Below are 18,238 nucleotides of genomic sequence, written 5' to 3'. Positions count from 1 at the left end.
AGATAAGCTGTCTCCAGAGATCGAGACAGAAGGATCAAGAAAGGGGAGGGAGGTGTCGGAAATGGACCAGATAAACTTGAGGGCAGGGTGAAAGTGGAGGCAAAGTTAATGAAGTCAACGAGCTCAGCATGTGTGCAGGAAGCAGCGCCAATGCAGTCGTCGAGGTAGCAAAGGAAAAGTGGGGGACAGATACCAGTATATGCTTGGAACATGGATTGTTCCACAAAGCCAATAAAAAGGCAGGCATAGCTGGGACCCATACGGGTGCCCATGGCTACACCTTTAGTTTGGAGGAAGTGGGAGGAGCCAAAGGAGAAACTATTAAGAGTAAGGACTAATTTCGCTAGACAGAGCAGAGTGGTGGTAGAGGGGAACTGGTAAATTCCTTGAGAAGCCATCTCAGATATTTGGGAGTGATTTGTGATATCTAAGGGCAAATTTTTGCTGCCTGAATGGTTGTAATGTGCAGAATCTCTGCATTCCCTTCTCCCAGATATTTATCTGTATTGATCTCTGAAAGCTGCTAGCAACAAGTTTGCTAATTTAAATCTCTCTGCAATGATCTGTCATTCACCCAGAACTGTGCACCCCTCATCCTACCATCCTCCTAGTACTAAGAATTTATTAGGTTAATAAAGTTCTCAATGTAAACCTGTATATTTTTATTAATCAGTGGCATTATTAACTTAAAGGTTAATGATAATGACCATTTTCTGCAAACTTAACTAGAATTTAAAACAAGTTGAGGCAAATTAGATACCTTAATTTTTTTTTAGCTATCTGATTCTAATGTATTGAAAGGGATAACTATCAATTTAAATTGGTTTGCTTGAGCTATATCACACTATCAAAACAGTCCATACCGAAATTCCTGTGTGACAAACATGACAACAGTTTGAGAATCAGAGCTTTAGAAAGCATTGACTGCGGGATTGAATCTGTAAAGGTTACAGTATCTATGTACATTTTTTGTCTTCAGTTGACAGAGGCATAATAATTCTACCATACCGTTACTCCACCGGGCTAATGTAAGACTATGAAGAGCCAGAATTACCGTTGCTCAAAATAAAATCAGAAAGGAATAACATTTTAATTGTTTCCAACAGATTCCACGTTCATAACAAATTAGTGAGTTTCATGGCACCTATTGACCAGAGTACAATGAACGATGATGCAAGGTACGTAATAAATTACAGACATCAAATGTGTCTCATGGCATGGTGATATTGACCTGTTCTTCAACCCATCACCTGCCCCTTCTCTTGTTATCAGATCACCATTTGTCACTGGCATCAAAGTATAGCCGAGCAAGATCTACTGAAGTGATCTTGCTTCTTTCATTCTTCTAATTATAATGCCAGTAAAAGAGAAATAATTGCAAATTTATGATTGGCCTAAGGTTCATTGTCATACAGATTGACTCCCATCACTGAGCTATAATCACCTTTGTGTTATGCTGCAGAGCAAGATGAGAAAACATAATATAAAATCTATGTTGCATTTGGAAAGCTATGTAAAAACACTACCCTTCTTCATAATGGGTGGGGAACACACTGCAATAGCTCTATGTTGCAGTGGGTTACTGTTGAGTAAGGATGTCTTCAAAGCCCAGTGTGTTTTATTTAAATGTGTGCCTTTAATGTATTAAATTATGAGAAATTTAATTCTTAAATAATGTATTATTTATATTTTGGGTGATTTTTTTCACTCCAATAATGAGTAAATTGTTGCTTATTAAGGCAAGTTATGGTAAAGCTCAAGAGATCATAAAAAATGTTCTCCTCAAACCTGACACTACAGACTCAAGAACTAGAAGGCCAAATTATACTACCTGACTATACAAGTAATAAAACTCCCTACTTAACCTCTATCCACATGCCTATTGCGTGTTTTGCTCTATTGATCTTGATTTAGATTTCGAGATACAGCATGCTAACAAGACATCCTAGCCCAATGAGACCACTCCAGTTACACCCATGTGATCAATTAACCTGCTAATCTTTTTGCCTTGCAATGTGGGAGGAAACCAGAGCACCTGGAGGAAACTCACATGGTCACAGGGAGAACATACAAACTCCTTATGGGCAATGGCTGGAATTAATCCTGGGCCACTGGCACTGCAATAGTGTTACACTGACTTCTATGCTACCATACCATTCCCTGAGTTTGTGGAAAATGTGATATTGGCAAATAAGTGCTGAATGTTGTTCATTCATAATAGACAGTTGGTTATAGACTAATCACATGGAGCCAGATTAGGTGAAATCTGATTATTTTGCTGTAAATGAGCCCAGCTTTTATTTAAGTATTTATGTTGCAAAAACTTCTTAATCTCCCAGGTTTTGTTGTGAACACTTGCTTTAACTATCCATTGTCCTCAACAAGGTGGTTTCAGAAGGTGGTTCCTTGAATATAAATTAACTGGTAATATATTCATAAAATATAGCTTTTGGCATTCATTATAATTTGGTTTGATTAATGCTGACAAGTACAAGTAAAGGGTAGGTTTCACTGAAGAATAAGGTGAGACCAGTTTCTTGTTAGTTACTCAACTCTTTCCTATTAATTGTCATATACTCTTTACATCTCTGAAGAAGTATTAAAACCAAAAGGTTTGCATATAAGGTGAGCAACTAATGAACCTGCATGGTAATGCTGTTCAGAGAAGTCATCAGTCACTACCCGCTTTCAGATATTGTAGGAAACCATTCAGAGTCCAATGAAAAGATGCAGTTAGTGGTGTAGGCAGCTCTTCATTCCAGGGTAGCAAGTTGTATTTTGATGTTATACTTGCATGTAAAAATGAGAAGTTCACTGAAGATTGAACTTATTAGTCGAGGTCATATCCCCAAATTTGAAAGATGCTTGGGTTAAACAGAATTTTAAAATATATGCTTTATTGGATGGAAATGTTCTTTATTCAGTAGTGTATTATTAGCTTTAGCTGCAGTGCTCAGAAAATTGCAGTCTCTGTCCTTTGCTTTCTTGAGCGGAAGAGATATGGTTGGAATTAGCTTTATCCACCAGAGCAAAGTTAGACATTCAACTGTGAGCATCAGTGGTAATTCCTGTGGCTTGAAATGCCATGGCCTTCCAAATTTTGGAAATTGTTCATGGGCGATTATTATAGGCATCATTTAAACACAATCTGCTGCTTTAAAGTTGCATGTTTGGATTGCGTCAGACGAAAACATCATAAAGGGACGACAATTTTCAGATTGTAGTAATTCAGCAAGAAATATTTTTGTTCTTTTGTTGCTTGTCGTGTTCTGTGTTGTTCAACCGTGCATTGTGAACATGCTACATTGTCGTTGGAATGTGTGGTGACACTTTTAGGGTGCCCCCAGTATGACACATTTCACTGTGTTTCAATGTACATGTGATAAATAGATCTGAATTGGAGTCTCAAGTTCCTTGAAAGCACAGTCAAATGTCTTTGTAAAAATATACTTGCCCTACTGTACAGAGCCAGTGAAGAATTGAATAGATATTTTTGTGAACTCCAGAATGTCATGATGCCATTTGTCCATTGGACCTGGGTAGCTAATAATGTGTAAATTTATAATTTGGCTACACTGCATACAAGGTATTACAATATATGTGATGGTAGATACAGCTGTTATTATTACAACAGAATGTCAGTAATTTACAAAAAAAAATCCTTTAAAATCAAAATTTTATGTCATTAAAGTAAACGTACTTAAAATCAGACAATGTTCTAAAAACCAAAATGTGGCTAATTTTAATTATTTCTCTTTATTAATTTCTCCATTTCTGCAACTTTCATATATTCAAATAATATCAACAACTTATTCCTGCAGATTATTTACCACTATCACTTATAATTTGGATGTCAGAACAGCCCTGGCTGGAGCAGACATTTTCACTGTGATTTGTAATTCAGATTTTCATTCCTGTATGAAAAGGAATAGAATAATGACTATTTTTAATTATGCACAAATGGCCAGGTGGAAACAAATCCAAATCCTGGAAAGATTTATTTTAGTTTTGTTGTTCCCATTTCCTTTTCTACTTGACAAAAGTAGAATAAACTTCTGTGGAACACCATGACTTGATAATAGAACAAATGGGCTTGACTGACTAGAAGTTGATGAGTTGAGCTTACACCCTTCTGAAGGGGAGTTGTATGATTTTGGCTGTTAATCTAACTATTTCTACACAATAAACCAATGTATTAACAGTCAGCTGAGAGAAGTTTGAACTGTGATGTTTGAGTTTAGAGCCATCTGGTTTTAGTTGGATTTCCACACTTTTATGACAAGGAAAATCCCAGCATCCTATCAACGGCTGTGTTACCTATCTAGCTGGGTGATTTAACTGTGTTCTCACTTGTATGATTTAATTCGTACTTCTATACAGCCGTCTCTGTGATGAGACACTGCTGCATGTGCCACTTCCAAAACTGAAGGCTGTCTGTTGCTCCTTCCTCCAGTCCTCCTTAAGAGCTCCTCAAAAATATTTTAACTGTGATTTTCAGAGATCTATCCTGTCATCGCTTCTCAATTCACTATCACAAACAGAACTGTGTATAAGTGAAATGTTTTGCTAATCGTTTACAATCAAGGGTGAAAAGTAGTTTATTAGAGTAATAAGGAGAAATGAGTGCCATGTTGGGTTAGGACACCACTATTTTGATCTGGGGTTGAATGCAAACCCAACTGAATTAATAGAATCCTCTCCTTGGCTTGGAGTTGAGATGATAAGGTCCAGAGTTTGATAAAGGTGCCAAGTAAGTTACGACAGATTTCACGGAGTAATTTAAAATCAATGATTTATTCCATTGCCAACATTGCACTTCAGAATTGGAAACAGATTTAACTCTATCTTCTGTTCAGAAAATCATTTTTAAGCATTATTTATTTGCTTTATCAATGTTACTAAATATCACACAACTTAGTAAAGATATCATATACATCCTTTGAATTTAGCTGATTACAGTGCTTGAACAGTGACATGCCTTTCTCATATTCTTATCTATGGCTTATCTGACAAGTAGCAATGGACAGGGCAAGTATGCAACAGAGATTTAATCAGTTTTTACAGGAGCAATATTTTAAGTTATTTTACCTTTTAACAGTGTCATTAAGGATCCTCATTACTCTTTTATTAGACTGTTGTAACTCACTCTATTCTTATCAGATTACAAAATGAACATAACTCATGCCATATATTAGATCTCTTGTAAAGGGATTATAGCCTTGCATTAACTCAGATTGACACGGTTTATAATTTGCTTGTTGATACACATACAGCGATGTCATGCATTTGACCTGCAGCAGCGTGGAGGAAAGGGACACCCATACATCATCATTAAAGATGGCATCCGCTAAAGAATCAGAGCCACAGGGTCTTCCTGCAGTAATTGTCACGAAGGACAAAGGAGGCACTTTCAAGTGCAAGCTGAAATCTAAAGTCTAGTTTAAATACGAATACTTGAGCATTATGGCAGCATTAGAAACCTTCAGTGAATTCTACAGAACTACTTGAATCTCTGAATATATTTCTGCTCTAATAAATGAGTATCAGAGACATTTTACTTTTTATGAAGTTTTCACTTTCAAGTTATCCTTTAAAATAATTATTTTTGGTAGGAAATATAATTTTAAAACTCATTTCAAGGGTTTTCTCTGTAATTATTAGACACTGACTGTTTTCCTGACTTTTACTTTACAGATTTCTATTATTGCACCAGGCCAGTTGTCAGTGAAGCTAATGATGGTTTTTGTTATTTACAGGTAAATAAGAGTGCAGCATAGTTAAGTGAAAATAGTATTCAAGCATTAGTGATGGAATTGTACTGCACCCTGTGGCTTTGCAAAAATCAGCATCCCACTGAGTCCATCACAGTTGATCATGGAGAATGTTGTAAAAAAACATAGAAATATAGAAAACCTACAGCACAATACAGGCCCTTTGGCCCACAAAGTTATGCCGAACATGTCCCTACCTTAGAAATTACTAGGCTTACCCATAGCCCTCTGTTTTTCTAAGCTCCATGTACCTATCCAAAAGTCTCTTAAAAGACCCTATAGTATCCGTCTCTACCACCGTTGCTGGCAGCCCATTCCACGAACTCACCACTCTCTGCGTTATATATAAAAAAAACGATTTACCCCTGACGTCTCCTCTGTAACTACTCCCCAGCACCTTAAACTTGTGTCCTCTTGTGGCAACCATTTCAGCCCTTGGAAAAACCTCTGACTATCCACGTGATCAGTGCCTCTCATCATCTTATACACCTCCATCAGGTCACCTCTCATCCTCCGTCGCTCCAAGGAGAAAAGGCCGAGTTCGCTCAACCTGTCTTCATAAGGCATGTTCCCCAATCCAGGCAACATCCTTGCAAATCTCCTCTGCACCCTCTCTATGGCTTCCACATCCTTCCAGAACTGGCGACCAGAACTGAGCACAGTACTGCACGTGGGGTCTGACCAGGGTTCTATACAGCTGCAACATTACCTCTCAGCTCCTAAATTCAATTCCACGATTAATGAAGGCCAATACACCGTATGCCTTCTTAACCACAAAGTCAACCTGCCTATCTGCTTTGAGCGTCCTATGGACTCAGGCCCCATGATCCCTCTGATCCTCCACACTGCCAAGAGTCTTACCATTAATACTATATTCTGCCATCATATTTGACCTACCAAAATGAACCACTTCACACTTATCTGGATTGAACTGCATCTGCCACTTCTCAGCCCAGTTTTGTATCTTATCAATGTCTCACTGTAACCTCTGACAGCCCTCCACACTATCCACAACACCTCCAACCTTTGTATCATCAGCAATCTTACTAATCCATTCCCTCCACTTCCTCAAAGAGGTCATTTATAAAAATCACGAAGAGTAAGGGTCCCAGAACAGATCCCTGAGGCACACCACTGGTCACTGACCTCCATGCAGAATATGACCAATCTACAACCACTCTTTGTCTTCTGTGGGCAAGCCAGTTCTGGATCCATAAAGCAATGTCCCCTTGGATCCCATGCCTCCTTGGATCCCATGCCTCCTTACTTTCTCAATAAGCCTTGCATGGGGTACCTTGTCAAATGCCTTGCTGAAATCCATATACTCCACCTACTGCTCTTCCTTCATCAATATGTTTAGTCACATCCTTAAAAAGTTGTCTGTGTGTTTAGTCACATCCTCAAAGCAATTTTAAATTGAGGTACAGCATGGATTAGGCCATTTCTGGCCCTTCAAGCCATGCCACCCACAACCCCCGATTTAACTCCAGCCTAATCACAGGACAATTTACAATGACCCATTAACCTACCAACCAGTAGGTCTTTAGACTATGGGAGGAAACCCATGCAGGCATGGGGAGAACGTACAAACTCCTTACAGACAACAGTGGAAATTGAACCCAGGTTGCTGGTACTGTAGGAGACTGTGCTAACCACTACACTACCTTCTCAGTCCATTTGTACAGTAGACCAAGCCCACTATATGTTGAGTGCTAGTAATTCCAAATATAGCTACAAATTTTATAGTGTAATAAATATTTTGATTTCCATTCAACCTCTAGCACCAGAAATTAATACTTGTATGGAATCAGCTGTGATTGTGAATTGAGGGATTTAAAAAAAATAACAATTTATAACTTTTTCTTAATCCATTCTTTCATTTCATCCTTGCATAAAAGCAAAATTATCAATGCACAGAGTCTAAGATGTAAACAGAATCCAGGAACTAGTCAGCCTTTCTTTGATTTAAAAACAAAATCACCAACCTGATTCACCAACTTTTTTTTTTCAGATAATGTGCAACATTCTGAATAGGTTTTCAGCACTTCTCTCTTTCTGAACTTGCTCTTTACCATTCAATTCCTGTTTAATTTGTGTTCTTTGATACATAATTATTTATTCCACATTCTTTAAATCTCATTGGCTGAGGGATACTCGGCCCATTGAGGCTTCAGATGCTCTGTTTCCTTTGCATTATTATCACTTTGCTCTTTCATGAAGTTCGCTATCTTTTTGAGTTGAAGGATGTATGTATAACCATATAACAATTACAGCACAGAAACAGGCCATCTGGGCCTTTGTAGTCTGTGCTGAACTCTTACTCTCACCTAGTCCCACCGACCTGCACTTAGCCCATAACCCTCCATTCCTTTCCTGTCCATATAGCTGTCCAATTTAACTTTAAATGACAACATCGAACCTGCCTCAACCACTTCTGCTGGAAGCCCGTTCCACATATTTTAATATGTATATTTTAACAAATGCCCTACTACTGGAAGTTCTGGCCCATTACTGTATTTGCCCATGGTGTTTTGCATATACATGCATATTTTTCAGTAGTGCACCAGTAACGATAGCTGATTTCTGCACATTCATTTCTCATAAAAGTATAGTTCAATCTTACAAAGAAACAAATGGGATTTATTGATTTTTATATCCAGAATAGACATGCCAATCAACTAAGTTTAAAGAGGTAGACAGCTGGCCACTGTTTTAAAATTTCAGTTCTGTGGTAAGGTTAAATTAATTGGTAATCGATAGAACTGAATATAAAGCATATATAGCATGGGGAATTTTGTCACATTTCTTTGTTTGCTTTGGCCATGATATTTTTCTGGCTTTTTTTTCGCATCAGCTATGAGATGCTTGTCTGGCAGTGTGGGAAGTGTCTGGTCATGATGCATGAACTATGATGGAAAGCTAACTAGTCTGTCAACTGCCAGTCAATGTCATTTCCGTGGAATTGTCATTAAGTTGAGGGAGGTGGGAGCATGTAAAATCCTGTCAAAGGAAATGGTGATTTGTTCCAAAAACAGTTTTAAATAAATTGCACCCTAATTTCGTGAGCAGAATAAGTATGCATGGATATAGGTTAAATTAAGTTTGCAATCAATTTTCATAAGACACAATAGTATTTATGCAAAAATAGTAGCTATTGAGAAAATAGTTTCTCAATAAATGATCTGATAAGCCCACTAACAATTTGACATTTCATTTGAGTCCCATGTCCAAGGATTTTATCACTGGCAACCTTAAGATTTGGAAGTTCAATCTGCTGAAAGCAAAGGATATTGAAGAAAAATGGCACAGGAATTTTTGAATATTGAAATAATAAACGAATTTTTGATATTGAAGAAAAATGGCGCAGAACGTTGATTGCAAGAGATACAGATTTCATCAGATGAAATTATACAGACCTGGCCATTCTTCCATTTCAATTGGATAATCTTTAAATGCAGTTAATTGGATTAATATTTCCTTTGAGCTTTCCACAAGTGATGAGTTCTAAATTTGAAACTTTTCCAGCAAGAAATAAATTTTTATCAGTGAATACAGTGATCCACCATTCAGATGGCACAATAGTGGACTGGTTAGCACAGTCACTTCACAGTGCCCAGCTGTAAGATCGAAGTTCAATTCCTACCACTGTCTGTAAGGAGTTAGTATGCTTTCCCTGTGGCTGTGTGGGTTTTCTTCAGATGTTCTGGTTTACCACATTCCAAAGACATATAGTTAGGGTTAATGTGTTGCGGGTATCATGTGATGGCACCAGAAGCTTGGTGATACTTCACAATATATTAATTTGATTTGACACAAGCAATGCATTTCACTGTATGCTTCCATATACATATGACAAATAATGCTAATCTTTAAAAAATCTCTAGGTAATCCAAGATGCAGAGTCCGTTGACTCACGTTGGTAGTGTAATTTTCTCTGGTACCTCATTTAACTACATTGCTAAAATGGACCAATCCTGTAGTTGTGAAATCGTATTTTCCTCTCAGTTTCATGAAATACCTGACCACCAAGCCATCACTATTTTGCCCAGTGCTTGATACATAATTTATACACTGCATGAAGCGATCATGTAATTAGGAAAACAGTAATGCCAAATTTTATTTCCAAAAATGAAACGTCAGGTTGGGAAAAGAAAATCAAATGATGTTGTTTATAGAATTTGGAACATATTAAATGGGCAGCCCTGTTTGCTTGACCTGGTAATGGTGGTCCTTTACTTTGAACCACAGCAGTTATTGTGGGAGTAATGTGATCACAGTGGAGTTAGACAGGGAAAATCAGGAATTGGATCCTGTGGCAATGAAGGAGCAAAACTTTATGCCTAGATGAGAGTGGAGTTCCACTGGAAGGTTGCGGATGTTGCTATAATATTGCTGCTCTTGTGATAGGATAGTGGAGGGAACTGCTTTTCAAGTATGATTAATAAATTGCTGCCGTGGATGTCACTCTGAAAGCAGACGTTGTAAGTGAAAATCTCTAGCAATGTACAGTGTTTAGAACTGTAGCATTGAGCATCCTGTGCACCTTAATTTCCTGGGAGCAAATTTTATGCCATAACCCGAGAACAGAGAAAAAACAATATAAGCATCCAAATGGCTGTAACTATCAGTCTTTTAAGTATATTGTAATAGTCAGTGAAGTGACAGATTTGACTTGTGGCACAGAATCTGTAGTCCATAGCAGATTCTCAGCATTTGCTGCTGACTTCAGAGAAGGGTCCAATAATCAAGTGACCACTATGGTACGAACTTTCTTTTACCTGACAATTGTCTTGAAGAGTATGTTCAAAGTTCTGGTCATCAGGATTATGATGTCATTAAATAGCAGAGCAGCCAATCACTTAAAAGCATTTCCTTGGCGTACAGAGAAATGAAGATACAACTCTAACCATTTTTAAATAATATATGGTACTAAAAATTGGTAAGTACACATATGAACTTCAAACACTTGTCAAAGTATTAAAATTATAAGAATTCATCTGTAGAAATTTAAAAAAATTAGTACTTTAGAGCCAGGCAGTTTGCTAAGCATTAATTATGGCCGTTAAAAGCTGTCTCACACTTCTTAGCGATATGTTAAAAAAAATTGCTATCTGATAGCAAAACTAGTTTCTCTATTTCTCCACTTTTGTGATTTTTGTTGGTTTCTTACTGGTGACATATGCTGGTATTTTTGCTGTCATGTTACCCACAAAATCCAGGCTATTGCCACACTTTCTCCTCTTGTTACCTAAACTGCAGGGTTCTTTTGAAATGTGTTTGGCTGCAGGAAATATCCTGCTCCAAACAGCCTTCTTTGGCAGATGTATGTTAGCTGTTTACCCAGATCCTAGCTGTAGGCTAATGACATACTTTACAGAAACATGATTTTGAGATTGGCCAACTGCTTACTGTTATTAGATAGAATTAGGTAGAAATTACCACGCAGAAACAGATTGTTCGGGCCCACCAATCATTTTGCATCCATCTTCCAGGCCACTTAAGAAGAGGAAGCAATCTGCTTCTTTGAATTTGTCCAAGTTTGTATAATTATTTAGCACTTCTACCAAACACACATTAAGTCCTTTGTTCTAATGAAGACAGCTCCAGTTTTTTTTTTGTCTTTTTCATTGGTATTTTGTCATTCTGGGCAGTGTCCAATTGCACGTCGTTCAGTTAGTCTTTGCACTAAACTCTAGACTTACTCTCTTAAATAAATATATTGTTTGACATTTCGTGAAGATTTTAATGCTCTGCACTTCTTACACCTAGTATTCTATTGGGCTTCTATTTCAGCATCATCTGAAAGTTTGGATACAATCTGATACATTCAAATCATGGGCACACATAATGAAGAAAACTGGATCCAGAGCAGATTCTAACTACCAGGAAATTGTCTATAATTTATACTTTGTTTAGTGTCTTCTATCCAGTTTTTCATCCAGTCTTCTGCATTCTAATTCCATACCTCTCAATATTTTTGATATTTTTTTCTTGGAACCTTGTCAAAGACTTTGTGAAGGTCCCTGTTGTTTAGTTCCACTGTGTTCCCCAGATATCATCTTCCAAAAGCACTATCAGGTCAAACTTAAGTGAATGACTTCTACAATTTTAGCAAAATTTATCCTTGAAGCTCTCTGACCCAAGTTGTGAATTGTAAATGTAGCTATAATATAAATTATTCACATGAAATTATTCACATAAAATTTCTCGTGAAAAATTTTATTTATGGAAAAAAGTTGGTAAGTGAACCTTACCACAGGATTGTTTTGTGTAAAGATTTGAGATGGGCTGTGATTTAAAACTTAAAAATTTTAAACTTACTACGTGGTAGGTAAAGATTGCAGTAGAATTATGCAAATTGTGACTTCAAATGTATTATCCTTGTACAAAGCTTTACATAATGACTGTGTTATATTTGGAAATGATCAATTTTGCCAATTTGGAATAGGTTGGGTCTTGCATCTGGCTGAACTTGCATAGCCTTTTGACAAGTTTGGTTCAATCATGGGAGAAGCCTTTTTCAAAAAATATTTTAGCTTTGATTTTGAATTTGTGCAGGAAAGACCATTTCAGATGGTTTGTTACAAGCTCTGCACTTTTAGAGAGAACACTGAAATGGAGTTGATCACTCAAAGACCTCATTGTATGAAACGTTGTACAAGCCATTGTTGCAAGTACTAGTCCCAGCTGAATACTATCAAAAATATTAAAGTAATGGTTCCCTGAACTACACTCAAATCAAGGCTTTTTGTTATTTTTTTATATATCTCAGTTAAGTGAAATCTTCTATATTGATTTTCTGCTACTAAGTAATTGTTACTTTTAATAAACCAGATTTGTCATTTATAGCCATTCATTAGATCGGTTCTCTTTAGGAAGGATGTCAAGGCCTTGCCGAGAGTGCAGAAGAGATTTACTAGGATGATACTAGGGACAAGAGACTTCAATTACATGGAGAGATGAGAAAAACCTGGAACAGTTCTTCTTAGAGCAGCGAATGCTATTTTAGAGTTCTAATAGAAGCATTCAAAATAATGAGAGGTTTTGTTCGATGAAATAAGAAGGAACTTTTCACTGGCTGAAGTGTCTGTAGCCAGCGGACAAGACCTAAGATAATTGATAAAAGAGCCAGAGGTGAGATGAGAATTATTTTTGCTTTAAGTCATTATGTCTTGGATTGCACAGTCTGAGATGGCAGTGGCTCCTGAATCAATCTCAACTTTCAAAATGGAATTGGAAGAATATTTGAAAAGAGTGAAAATTATTGCAATACGGGGAAAAAGGCAGAGGAATGAGTGTAATATGACAGCTGCTTCAAAAAGTTGGAACAGGCATGCTAGTCTATGTGACCTTCTAGCTTTAAAATTCTATGGTATTCTACTGCTATCCAAAAGCTTGGACTGACTACGTTCCAATTGAAGAAATTACTAAGTAAAGAGGTTCGGTCCCTCAGCCAACCCATTGTTGAAGTCCACTAAAAAGTTTTCAACCATTTTGTGGATGCTCCCTGCAGTGCACAGGAGCTAGGTAAAGAGGAACATTTTTAGACAGATTATTTCAAAATATGTAGGCATTACTTGCTCTGAGCTCATTAGTTTCTAGTATTTGAGCTATATCCCGCTGAGATAATTAGAGTTCTGATCTTTTTTAGCTTCCATTGTGTAGAATTTTGGACCACTGCATCTCTGGGATATACACAAAAAATATTTGCTGTGAACTTTTCTTTCTCCAGTGGCATTTAAGAGGCTTTTAGATAGACCAATGAATATGCAGGGTATGGATCATCTTTTAGATAGACTTATGAATATGCAGGGTATGGATCATGTGCAGACATTTGCAATTTAGTTTAATTTGACTTCATGTTGAGTGCAGACATTGTGAGCTGAAGGGCCTATTTACGTTCCCGGTTAATGTGGATTGGTTTGTTCTTGGCCTTGGACTTCCACTATGATCATAGAATGTACAGCAGACTGTTTCCTTCTATTACAGATGATGGAAACAACCAGTAGATCTCTGACTGGATAGCCACCCTTCTGCACAGTAATGTGGTGCTGGGACTCTTCTACATCAAATTCTAGACGAACTTCTATAGATGCACAGTGGAGAATATCCTAACTAGCTGCATTGGAATGGAAAAGTCTACAGAAAGTGGTGGATACAGGCACAGGCAAATCCCTCCTCACCATTGAGCACATTTACAAGGAGCAGTGCAGTATAGAGTAGTGGTGAAGGCAGCATAGGTAATCAAAGATTCACACCACCCAGGCCATGCCCTCTTCTCACTGCTTCCAAAAGGGAGGAGGTACAGGAGCCTTGGGTCCCTCACCAGAGGTTCAGGAGCAGTTACTACCCTACAACCAATAGGCTCCTGGAGTAGAGAACATCATCCACCGCTATCTGAACTGATCCGTGACCTACAGCTTACATTCAAGGACTCTTTACAACTCTTGTTCTCAGTATTATTTTTATTTGCAGTTTCTCTTCTTTTGTACATTAGTTCTTAATCATTGTCTCAAATTAATAACATATACTTTGAACTTTGAGTCTGTCAGAGTGATCCAATACCATACGCATGAGCAGATGATGTAACTGGGGGAAGGGAGAAATCCATTCCTTGCCCTCTTTAAGATCCTATGATCACAAGTGCATCAAAAACCAGGATGTTTTCAAGGTTCAGTGTTTAGACAAAGTATGCAATATGTAGGTGAAAGGGGCAATCAAGCCAGGACATTATTGAGAAACTGAGATGTCCAAGCTGTATGACAGGTAACGTTTCCAGCACCTGCAGATTTTCTCTTTTTCTCTCCAGTATTTCTATTTGTAGACTGGACTACTCCCCCGTCTCTTCTCTAGGATATATTTTCCCCCATCCCATGCACAGCTCAGTGTATAAGATGCAACTGGATAAAATTATACCACTGCCATAGCTAAAATAAATCTTGGAATAAAGTTAACAATCTTGTGCTTTGTGTGTGGCTTTGTGCTACATTGGCCACTGCTACTGTCCACCACATCGTCAAACCAACCATAATGTTTTGTTAATGAAATGGAAAGGGTATTTCGGTAAGCAAATGTTTTTGAGTTCACTTGCTAAGTGGAATATAGCTGCACGCTCTTCAGTGAGATTCAGTGCCATTGAATTGGATTTTAAATAACTGCTGCATGTGAATATTCAAATTTTGTGTTTAAGTTTCTCTGGAGATGCGGGGTGCAGATGAAAGTCTACTTTGTGTCCTGGTTCTGAGAGATGTTGTTGAAATGCTTGAGGACAATCTGGGTGTGATTCCCAATGGAAAAAGAATCTGCAGCATAGAGCAGGATTCATAATTCTGTGTGTTTGGTGATAATTCAGGTCTGGCACTTGGAGGCAATAGTTTGAAAATCAAAATAGCAGGCTGGTACAACAGGAAGTGCTCTTCAGAAATTGGAGTTGTGAAAAGGCCACATTTAGGTTGTGCTAACACCTGCTAATGTACCAAAAGCTACAGGTTATAATGACAAATTAATGATTTAATTGAGCCAGCACCAAGCAGTAAGCTTTAAATAGTCGTGATTGCTATTTAAAATTCCCTTTGTGGCTGGGCAGAGAGCCCAAAATGTGTTTCATTCAATCAAGAAGGTTACTGCATTAATGTGGGTTACATTCTACTTTGGACTGTGATTACATCATAGCATTCAAACAAAATGCTGTTTAAAAGCCAGACACCCTCAAAATAATTCTGGGCCATAGATGCACCAATTGCCAGTTATTTTTACGGGGATGAAGCACTATTTACTGCGCAATATGTAGTGTAATATTAAACCAAAGCAGAACTGGGTGTTCATCTTATCTTCATTAAAGGCAAAAGTGTGCAATTATGATGCTTTTCTGAAATAAGTTTGAAGTTAATAACACGTACATCCCCCATGCCCCCTCCTATCCACCCTTCCTCTGCTTACCCCCCCTGCCCCCCAACCCCCCTCCTCTCCTCTCCTAAACCACCCTTGCCCCTCTCCTCAACCACCCTTGCCCCTCTCCTCTCCTCTCCTAAACCACCCCACCCCTCCTCTCCTAAACCACCCCACCCCTCCTCTCCTAAACCACCCCACCCCCTCCTCTCCTCTCCTAAACCACCCCGCCCCTCCTCTCCTCTCCTAAACCACCCCCGCCCCCTCCTCTCCTCTCCTAAACCACCCCCACCCCTCTCCTCTCCTAAACCACCACCGCCCCTCTCCTCTCCTAAACCACCCCGCCCCTCCTCTCCTCTCCTAAACCACCCCGCCCCTCTCCTCTCCTCTCCTAAAACACCCCCACCCCTCTCCTCTCCTAAACCACCACCGCCCCTCTCCTCTCCTAAATCACCCCCGCCCCCTCCTCTCCTTTCCTAAACCACCCCCGCCCCCTCCTCCTTTCCTAAACCACCCCCGCCCCCTCCTCACCTCTCCTAAACCACCCCCGCACCCCTCCTCTCCTCTCCTCTCCTAAACCACCCCCACCCCTGCCCTCTCCTCTCCTCTCCTCAACCACCCCTGCCCCTCTCCTCTCCTCTCCTAAACCACCCCACCCCTCTCCTCTCCTAAACCACCCCCACACTGCCCTCTCCTCTCCTCTCCTAAACCACCCCACCCCTCTCCTCTCCTAAACCACCCCCGCCCCTTTACTCTCCTCTCCTAAACCACCTCACCCATCTCCTCTCCTCACCTAAACCACCCCCGCCCCTCCTCTCCTAAACCACCCCCGCCCCCTCCTCTCCTCTCCTCACCTAAACCACCCCCGCCCCTCTACTCTCCTCACCTAAACCACCCCCGCCCCTCTACTCTCCTCTCCTAAACCACCTCCGCCCCTCTCCTCTCCTTTCCTAAACCACCCCACCCCTCTCCTCTCCTCTCCTAAACTACCCCCACACTGCCCTCTCCTCTCCTCTCCTCAACCACCCCTGCCCCTCTCCTCTCCTCTCCTAAACCACCCCACCCCTCTCCTCTCCCAAACCACCCCCGCCCCTCTCCTCTCCTCTCCTAAACCACCCCCGCCCCTCTCCTCTCCTCTCCTAAATCTCCCGCCCCTCTCCTCTCCTCTCCTAAAGCACCCTCTCCTCTCCTCTCCTAAACCACCCGCCCCTCTCCTATCCTAAACCACCCCCCTCCTCTCCTAAACCACACCCACCCCTCTCCTCTCCTAAACCACCCCCCCTCCTCTCCTAAACCACCCCCGCCCCTCTCCTCTCCTAAACCACCCCCCCCTCCTCTCCTAAACCACCCCCACCCCTCTCCTCTCCTAAACCACCCCCCCTCCTCTCCTAAACCACCCCCGCCCCTCTCCTCCCCTAAACCCCCCCCCCTCCTCTCCTAAACCACCCCACCCCTCTCCTCTCCTAAACCACCCCCGCCCCTCTCCTCTCCTCCTCTCCTAAACCACCCCCGCCCCTCTCCTCTCCTCTCCTAAACCACCCCTGCCCCTCTCCTCTCCTAAACCACCCCCACCCCTCTCTCCTCCTCTCCTGAACCAACCCCGCCCCTCTCCTCTCCTCTCCTGAACCACCCCCGCCCCTCTCCTCTCCTCTCCTGAACCACCCCCGCCCCTCTCCTCTCCTCTCCTGAACCACCCCCGCCCCTCTCCTCTCCTCCTCTCCTAAACCACCCCCGCCCCTCTCCTCTCCTCTCCTAAACCACCCCTGCCCCTCTCCTCTCCTAAACCACCCCCACCCCTCTCTCCTCCTCTCCTGAACCAACCCCGCCCCTCTCCTCTCCTCTCCTGAACCACCCCCGCCCCTCTCCTCTCCTCTCCTGAACCACCCCCGCCCCTCTCCTCTCCTCTCCAGAACCACCCCCGCCCCTCTCCTCTCCTCTCCTGAACCACTCTGGCCCTCTCCTCTCCTAGACCACCCCGCCCCCTCCCCTCCTCTCCTCTCCTACTCCTGCCCCTCTCCTCTCCTCTCCTACTCCCGCCCCTCTCCCCTCCTCTCCTACTCCCGCCCCTCTCCCCTCCTCGCCTCTCCTACTCCCGCCTCTCTCCTCTCCTTTCCTAATCCCCTGCCCCCCAACCCCCTGTCCCTCTTCTCTCCTAAACCACCCTGCCCCTCTCCTCTCCGAAAGAAACTGCAGAAGATCGTGAACACAGTGCAGCACATCACACAAACGAATCTTCCATCCTTGGACTTACTTTACACCGCACGCTGACGGAGCAGTGCTGCCAGGATAATCAAGGACACTACCCACCCAGCCAACACCATTTTCGTCTCTCTTCCCTCTGGGAGAAGGTTCAGGAGCTTGAAGACTCGTACGGCCGGATTTGGGAACAGCTTCTTTCCAACTGTGATAAGACTGCTGAACGGATCCTGACCCGGATCTAGGCCGTACCCTCCAAATATCCGGACCTGCCTCTCAGTTTTTTTGCACTACCTTACTTCCCATTTTTCTATTTTCTATTTATGATTTATAATTTAAAATTTTAATTACTAATTTTAACTATTTTTAATATTTAATATTTG

General features: G+C 40.9%; 1 protein-coding gene across 1 annotated transcript in view; it reads left to right on the top strand.

Moving 5' to 3' along the window:
* Window positions 1-18,238, top strand: part of aatf (apoptosis antagonizing transcription factor) — a 107,278-nt gene that overhangs the window by 68,319 nt on the left and 20,721 nt on the right. The window contains exon 11 of the mRNA XM_063031865.1: window positions 1,107-1,178. Within this exon, the coding sequence (XP_062887935.1) occupies window positions 1,107-1,178 (72 nt within the window). The remainder of the gene's footprint in view (window positions 1-1,106; window positions 1,179-18,238) is intronic.

Source organism: Mobula hypostoma, chromosome 23, assembly GCF_963921235.1.
Source record: "Mobula hypostoma chromosome 23, sMobHyp1.1, whole genome shotgun sequence".
Lineage (NCBI taxonomy): Eukaryota > Metazoa > Chordata > Chondrichthyes > Myliobatiformes > Myliobatidae > Mobula > Mobula hypostoma.
Note: the sequence above shows the minus strand (reverse complement) of the source record. Positions and strands in the feature narration are given on the sequence as shown.